Source organism: Watersipora subatra, chromosome 7 (assembly GCF_963576615.1).
Source record: "Watersipora subatra chromosome 7, tzWatSuba1.1, whole genome shotgun sequence".
NCBI lineage: Eukaryota > Metazoa > Bryozoa > Gymnolaemata > Cheilostomatida > Watersiporidae > Watersipora > Watersipora subatra.
In genome coordinates this window covers 27,963,513-27,972,450 of record NC_088714.1, presented here as the reverse complement: position 1 = coordinate 27,972,450, position 8,938 = coordinate 27,963,513, and the positions used below count along the sequence as shown (strand labels likewise).

Genomic DNA, 8,938 nt, shown 5'->3' with positions numbered 1-8,938 from the left:
TTTGAGTATTGAAAACCTTGATCATTATTAAAGGTTTTAAAATATCACATGGTACAGTGCTTTGCCTCAATTGTTAAGAAAACCTGCAGTCTTCTACAACTTGTCAAAATGGTAAAATGGTTATCAATGCCATGCTATATCTGTCATCCATATATCCACCACCGATATACAGAGAAAAATATTCTTCTTTTAAAATTCAGCTATAAACCAAATTTCTTTCAAGCTATTTATTATGTCATACGCCAAAACTTTTAAAAGCTCACACTTAGTAATTAACATACATTTAACAGATCTACTCTAAAATGTTTCCATAAGAAATATGGCTCTCTCACTACTGTAGCTATCTCAAATTAACTTGAAGATGTTTTCATTGAACTAGTTGAATTCATGGAAGCCATATTAGACAATTCGATGTATATCAACTGGATTTGACTGCTCAAGCTGTAAACTACAATGTATGCTTGTCTTACACTAACAGCTTGTTGAAATCAGTAGGACCTGCATGTATATTACAAAACAGGCGACCTCTATGTTGTCATTATGCAAAAACCTTTGTAGATGGTTCTTAGGATTTTTAATTTAAGAAATGTTTGATGAAAATGCACTTAAATGCATATATTTTGCAGCTGAAATTAAGTCAAATTTTGAATTGTGCAAAGTTTATAAAATAGTAACATTTATAGCTTTTTGGGAAGTTTTATTTTTTCAGAATTTTTACTAAACATTGCAAGATCGTCTAAAGAATATATTTTTTTGCAATTCACTGAATATAAAACAAGAGACTGTAAAAGGTATGATTGGATTTAATCACTCATAAGACTTTTTATGACAGAATAGGGAAATTTTTGTGTTTATTAAAAAATAGGAACGAAAGAGTAAATGTTTACTTTTAGTACCTTTAATTATTAACTGGCAACTTTGCTAAAAATGCTTAAATGGCAACTGTGAAATCCTTTAGTAACTTATATACATTAATGAATCATCAATATTTGTAAATCTTTCTAATTTTTTCAGCGAGCTGAAAACTGCCAATGGTGGGAAAGAGGGTTAGTTGAAGATTATCACCAAAACTGACAAGCTTTTCTAGAACTAGTTTTTCAGTAAATCCCCACATCGGCATTCTGTTATCAATAAGTACTAAACAGTAATATGCAACACAACAAGCAGTTAGTTAAAGCATATGTAAAAACGAGAAAGAAAGTTACACTGAAATAATACAATTGTTTCAGATCATTGCTAGTTTAGGTACCAAAAGTTTATTTTTGAAGTCTGGCATTTTAAGTTCACAGTCAAATTGCTCTACAACAACATTCAATTCTTTGGTATTAAATATGTAGTTGCACCAGATTTTAGTAGATTTTATCAGAAAGTATAAATATTATTCTATCATTTGCTATTGTTTTTGATGTTCGAGGTGACCTGACTGCTAAATTTTGTAAGATTAAAATCGACAAAACTTTATTGCTGTGAAAACTCTCAGAAAAAAAGATGTGCCGAAACTTGCCCGAAATTATGTATATAGCGACGCAGCTATTCGCTATCTTTAGTATTCACATTGGCTATTGCTATCAAAGTCTAGACTTACGCGACACTAATGGCATACATTTTATTTTGTATTTGCTCATGATTGCTAGAATAAAATTAGAAATCTAATTACAGATACATTATTATAGGTGTTTCAAGCATCTCAAATAAGGGTAATTAAAAAATTGTTACACAGTATTTGGCCACTCAGATAGTTTCAGCTAATATAATAGAACAAATTACTCCACTGCAGTAAACTCAAACTCTGTATATATTGTATCTGGATATTCCTCCACATCTTTGGTCCTAGAATATGTATCTCTCGCTACGTTGCTCTCACCACACCGCTCTCATAAGTCATTCTGGGTATGTCCAAAATACCAATGATCTGTAAGTACATGACTTCCTCTGTCTTCACATACCATTTTATACATCTCATGTTCCTCCACGTATTCAGATGGTTTCAGACACCCTTCATCTGGATACTTGGGCACTAGAAAAATATTAAACTTTTATTATCTTTGGATAACTTATTGAATTTCACTTGGAAATGATATGAAATATAGTACAATTATCAACAACAAAAATGCTATTAACTACAATACTTATCGTGGTAGTTATGAAAGGCCACTCTCAGTAGACCTGGTTTTATACGGTCTGTAATCTCCTAAACTTTTGCAACACACTTGAGACCAGCCTGAGGAACAGAATGCTACATATCATGGTTTGTGCAGCATACATTTGTGTCTCTCTTCCTTGTGTATAGCAGTTTCCACACTGACATCACTGCCCCACTGGCCGTGCCACATAAACATCCTGTAATCAATAAAACAAATGTAATAAATATATGTAATTCATAGATATGTCATTCTAATGCGTATCTACTGAACTCTTTCAATTTGAGAGTTAGATAGATTGAGAGTTTAAAGTTACAAAATGAGCAAATGTTTAACAAAAGCATAAGTATGCCAAGCCAGCAATTTGAAGCTTTGTTTCTGGGAGTTAAAGATGAGCATTGATCAATTGATTTTCCTCACTTTCTACAAGTGAGAAGTTAACATAAGATTATAAGCACAAATATAATTTACTAGCTAAAACTGCCAAAGAAAATTTGAAACAAAACTCTAGCTGAGTGGAACAGTAAAAGAGTTATGAAACAATGATTGGTGATAGCAAAAAGTTATAATTTTGTTAATTAGTAAACAAAATAATTACTAATAAAATTATTACCTTTTGTTTAGTATGTATATATATAGGAGACTCAAAGTTAGAAATAGATTTACTTTTATTCACATATCTTCATCTGCAGCATAACACTGCTGACGCTTGTCAGCTCTAACCATAGGCTGTCTGCCTCAATCTTTAACCATCTGATGCTCAAAAAACTCTGAGTCGCCTACGCTGGAACTTGAAGCATTGTTGAAATTCTGTTGTTTGTCAATAAAACTTGTTGATTCAGCCCGTAATTTAATGTACTGGGTGTTATTATGTACAACAAACAGTTATAGTGAAAAGAAAAGATTGTATGTTTATTTTTCTCTCCTGCAATAAGAGAAATGCAATATTAAATGTAAAATGGTAAACTGCTGTGTAATACACACAGTTTGAAAGTTGGTTGTGTTGAATGTAGAATAGTTTTGACAGCGATCTCTAACAGAAAGCAAGCATTAGCATTCATGTGTGTCTGGACTGGAAGTTTTCTGCAAACTGGAGAAAAATAAAAAAAATGGGTCATGATCACAGAAACCATGGTTAAATCGGGTTCTGTGAGATTTAGAGTTATCTACACTAGCAGAAGGAAAAGGTTCTCACAATTATTTTGCAAAAGGAATTTAGATTCTAGCTTAATTACAGCAAACTTTATGGTCAATAAACTGAATGCATGTTTACAACTAGTGCGAAAACATAGTTCGGAAAAAACTGGTGTTAAAGTTTGAGAAACGAAAACCAATGCACAATTTTGTTAACATTTCTAAACGCCATAGCAACCAATATCAAGAAGTTGTGATATTTGTCTAGATTTTTGTATTTATATTCAGAGAATTATGCTGAATTTAAAAATTTAAACAGATTTTAGCTGGTTGTCATAGAAATAGCTGTATATCTATAAGAAAATGTATCATTTAATTTTGCAGATATTAAAAACAGCTTGGCAGTACTGCGATATTGGGCACAGCCAATATTTAGCCAACCAAAATAATAACAGTAACACATTGCACACCATCGGTCACTATATACTTTGATCTTGTAAATTCGAATGATGATTCTCTTATAAATTTTATAATAATCTTACAAGAATTGTTAGGAAAATATCATCATCATTCCCTTTTCAGCATTTTAAGTACTTTTTCAGTATTCAATATGCCTTCAGCAAATGGACAATGTCATAGACTGTAGAAACGGGCACGTTTTTCTCATGAAATTTGCACGGCTTCATGGTTCTGCTATCTGGCGCACGGCTTTATGGGCGCTTTGTTGGCGAGTCTTAATTTTGATTAAAAAAGGCTTGTTAGATTTTAATGGCGATTTTAGGCCAAATGAATCTTTCTAGTTATGTATAATCCGATCAGATGGGTAAGTTTTAGGATATTTTCTACACTTTTCAAAGACTTTGGTAACATATTTAAATAGGTCTATATGTGTTTTGTATCATTATTATACTTAAACGACTACACAGAAAAATGGTTAAATTTTTGGACGGTATTTTGGTACAAGAGTTTTGGAATCGCCGTTGATAGATAATTTTAGGGAGTTGCGCGCACATATGCATTTATCATAAAGCTCTCAAACACTAGTTTTGCTTGTGTTTGGTTGTGGGATAAAGTTTGAGCCTTTTTAACTTTAATCTATTTGAACAGGATACTATTAATCTATTTGCAAAAATCAGGTTTTTCTTAAAATTACATGCTATGTTATTGCTAGAATGCTGAAGAAATTTTAAAAGTTTTCATTTATTGGTTTATATATCTTTAATGTATAATAATGACAGCGTCAATTTGTTTAGAAGTGCTGCTAAATTCTGGAAGTATATTATATTGTTTTTAATACCCTACAATACCTATCATTTACAATTCAAAAAATGATAAAATCATTTTTCAGTTATACTTCTACCTAATAAACTTGTAATAGAGATTTTGTTTGTGTTAGAAAAATTAGAATTATTTGCTTTTGTGACACACTTTTTAAGAAGTTGATTTGAAAAACTTCTAAAAAAATATGTAAATATATGTAAATATATAATCTAATAAATGAAAATTTTCTAAGTTTTTTTAACATTCTAACAAAGACAAAGCTGGTATTTTTAAGAAACACCAGCTTTTTGAAAATAGATGAATATTATCCTGTTTAAATAGATTCGATTTTAAAATGTTTCAACTTTAATGTTTTTTTTAACAAAAACTAAAATACTTTTGAATGTTTTTAACTAAATCATTAGTTTGTTGCTTGTATAAAAAGTTTACATTAATAACTTATAAATACGCATGCTTTGAGAAACATAGTAGTTTAAAGCAGCTCCATAACACTGTTTGTTAGTCAATTGATGTTTACGTTGTGTACTCACTCGCATGATATTCAATACCACTCATTTGACCAAATGAAATAAAAGGTATGACGTAGTAAACGATATTTGAACAACTGAAGAGAAGCTATGTTACTGCGGATATAGATATAGAGAGAGCTTTAGAACAAACATGGAGTAGAGTGTAATCAGGAAACAAAAGACTATAAAAGCCATCAACTTTGAAGATAGATGGGATTCCGTATTTTGTTCTCAAAAGTTTTTTTAAAATGAATTTAATGGGTGTGAGCACTCCTTCAAAGATTGAGTGTGATGTCTGGTTGGTTTGCACAAACAATGGCTTTGTTAACTTGGCTGGACATATCTGAGTCATTGCAAGGAAACTTTGACGACTGGAGGCATACCCAGTTTCAGAGAGCATTTTAAGATTGGGTGCCATTTATGTTACAACTGGTGCTTCTTTTGGGAATTGAACCTTAACCTGTTTTTTGCAGGTCAGGCCGTATAGGTTACTAGATTATGCGCCTAGTGTACGTTAGAAATAGAAGTTTTTTAAAAGACTTCCTGAAAATTCTGATAACAAGAAAATATCGCCATACATCATAATATAGTTTTATTAGACTTTCAAGTAAATAAATGAGCATAATGAGGAATATTGAGTAAAATACTGAACTTTCACAAACAATATATTGAATACTTAAAACTAAGTGCACTATTATAATAGTTTCAACCATTTTATATTTTGCATTTAAATACTGTTACAGTTGCTGTAAATTTCAATATGGTTCGTAATACTTCTATTTTTCATGGTTCGTAACAAGTACATTATATTTGGGTATCAAACACAGAATTTGCAAAGACTCCTCCACAATTCTGTTGAAAGTTTCCACGACACCGCGTACTGCAGGAAGATTTGTCCAACTCGGAGTACGTACCAAACCGATTGTCACAGTAGCAATGCAGATAGTACTGAGCCCCAGCATACTTGAATCCTAGGAGAGAACACAGCTTGTGAAGTGTGTGTGAAACTAGTAAAAATTAAACCATAAACTCAATTATGTGACGACCTTTTAACCTTTAATACCAAAGAAGTCAAATTTATTACAGAATGTTGTGACTGTAACCTTAGAATTTCAAACATAATAATAAAGTGTGTTGTACTTGTTATAATTAGAGTTGAAAAACCTAAGCTAAACTTTTTAATTACAAGCACCATAGTTGTTGATAACATATGCTATCAAAATTGTACTAGTATAAATGTTTGAGAGATTACTTCAAAACTTCATATTTCTAAATTGTAACTAAGTAGTTGTGAGCGATTGTTCCTTAACCTAAGCAGCAAATGTTTAAAAATTCTAAGATTTACTTTTTCAACAAAACTTTGATCAAGTGTTTTGTTTGCACTGCATGTTGATAGTAAATCATCTGGTGATGTTTAGAAACCATGATCCTTTACTTGAAATTATACCTTTCCAAGGGAAGAACTGCATATAGATTATAATCGGCATACAAAAATCTTTGTAGATCAAAGTCCTGTAAAAATATTACCACATGAAATTTATATTTAAAAAGTGAAAAGTTTCACTGACCTTTCTCATGACAAAGTCTCACACACTCCTGAAGGGTAGCTTTGTAAAAAGGCATAGAATTAAAGTTTCTCATGTCACGGGTTGGGCTATCTTTCCAGCAGCCTGTAAAAGCAATTAAACAGCTTGAGCTAAGCATTCTGGGTGACTTTCTTAATTATACAATGCAGCTACTCTAACCCATGGCAGCTGCCATTGCTGGCACTTACCCAAATAGTTGGTGCTGTAGATAGAGTACATTTCTGATGAGCCACATTTTTGTTGTCCATTTCCAGGACAGGCTTTATTGCAGAAGGTATCATCAATTTTACAGAAGTTTTCAAATTTATCTCCACAATAACACGCTTTATCTCTCAAACCAGCAAACTTGTACGCTGAAATTGAAATACATTATTCATGGTCAACACTGTTGAGCATATTATGTTTAATTTTTGGCTGTTTAGCAAAGTTGATGTAGAGCTGTACCTTTGAAAGTACACAAATTGACGCATTCTTGCACATCATTGACATGTCCTAACGGGTTTACATCTTGCAGATCTTCAAAACCATCCTCATCAGAGTAGCAACCTTGATATTTGATACCTGCTAAAAATGAACAACCATTCTCATGTTGCCTTGTTGAGCATCATCTAGTAAAAGTATATTGGTGATGCTTATGGTAAGTTGCTAAAATTAAACAGATTTTAGATATTTCAAATCGTGAAAATAAAAGTGCCAAAATTAAAACTTCAACTCTAAACAAATATTGTTTGAAAATGCTCAAGTCAGAGCAAAGTCGATAGCCGTGGTACTGTATGTTAGCGATTGTTATTTTAAAACCTACGCAGCAAGTATATTAAGCAGTAAAAAATGTATTCTTTAGCCAATTGCAGGACCGACTATTCTAATCTGTTTTTGTGTTCTGTAAGTTTAGCTTGTTGTTCGGTTGTTTACATTACGTTACATTATTAAAATTAATTTAGAAATTAAGCAATGACTTGGTAAAGTTACGGTTTTGCCAAATTCTTCTTTAGAAAATGTCTCATATAATTCAACACTTTCTCTGAACAATGGAGTTTTACTTCTAAGTGCATAATTTTATACAACTAAGCAACTTTTACATTGAATAAAAAAATAATAAATGAATAAAATATTTCTCCTCAACGTGTTGCTGTGGCATTTTGTTGCTGTGTTGCTAACCACTATTTAGTTGCACCACTGCAGGTGTTTCATGAAAGTTCTATCATTGTTTGTGATTTAAGGCTTTTTAGCTCAGCACTTGCTTATCTGTTCTGAAGATTCTATCACTTTGGTTTCTTAAGGTGTATAATACATGTACTTACCTTCGCAGAACTGGAGAACAGCTAGAAGAGTGTATAGTAGAACAGTTAGCTGAAACATTTTGCACTTGTTGGATCTTCTCTGGTTTCTGACAGCGGAGATGCAATACACTGTTGGTAGAAGTTTTTAGCGTTTATATAGTACCCAAAAGGTTATTGTGATATAATCCATATAGTATGTTATGGATATTGTGTAATAGATTATTAGCTCACTGACTACTTTATTCAAGAGATTATCCATTGTCTATCACTGACGTCGCTTGTAAAGCAAACATACACTGGCATTGTCAAACCATTGTCATTCAATATGATATTTAAACAAAATAAAGCCTGAAGAATCGCTCCCATGATCTTTAATAAAGCCGTTTCAGGAAAACCAATTTTCTAAAAGATGTTTTGTTTACAGCTTGTTACCAATTGTTATATTACTGTATTAAAATATTTTTGCTGTTAATTATTTAGTTCCTTAGAATTATATAATACAGTTAGACAGGAGTTAAGTTCCATAAGTTAGACAAACATTTCTGGATTTTACAGAGTGGGTTAAAGTTTACCTCATATCTAATATGACATTTAGGTCCGGCAAGTATAAATGCCCATAATGCTGAGGAGCAAAATGTGTTATTAAATATTGTCTGTTTAAAATATTTAGGATGCATCTCCAATGTGTTTGACTATCTATTACATTCCTATTGTTTCCCCAAAAAACTACTACTCTTTATACCAGACACCAACACCTGGCCAACTTACATTATAGTATATAGTTATGCAAAAAGAGAGTTTTCTTTTAATACATGCAGTTCCCAAATTTTTTTTATTTTTGGTTATTGCTCTAGTCTCATGGTCTAATTTGTTTAAACAGCATGGTGGGGTGTGAATAAAGTTAATATATATCTACCTTATGGTTACTAAGTTGCATAAAGATGATCTGCTACACCTCATTTTATTAGTCCTGATTTCATCATAGTTTTATTCGCGTGCAGTACAAT

The 8,938-nt window shown here is 31.8% G+C and overlaps 1 protein-coding gene across 1 annotated transcript; it reads right to left on the bottom strand.

Annotated features, from left to right (window-relative positions):
- Positions 1–5,869: 5,869 nt before the first annotated feature.
- On the bottom strand, positions 5,870–8,010 carry LOC137400625 (uncharacterized). The gene is made up of 5 exons (XM_068086955.1): positions 7,953–8,010; positions 7,096–7,212; positions 6,840–7,004; positions 6,634–6,735; positions 5,870–6,036 (listed from the first exon to the last, which is right to left on the bottom strand). The coding sequence occupies exons 1-5, from the start codon at positions 8,008–8,010 to the stop codon at positions 5,870–5,872; spliced, it is 609 nt and encodes a 202-aa protein (XP_067943056.1).
- Positions 8,011–8,938: the final 928 nt, after the last annotated feature.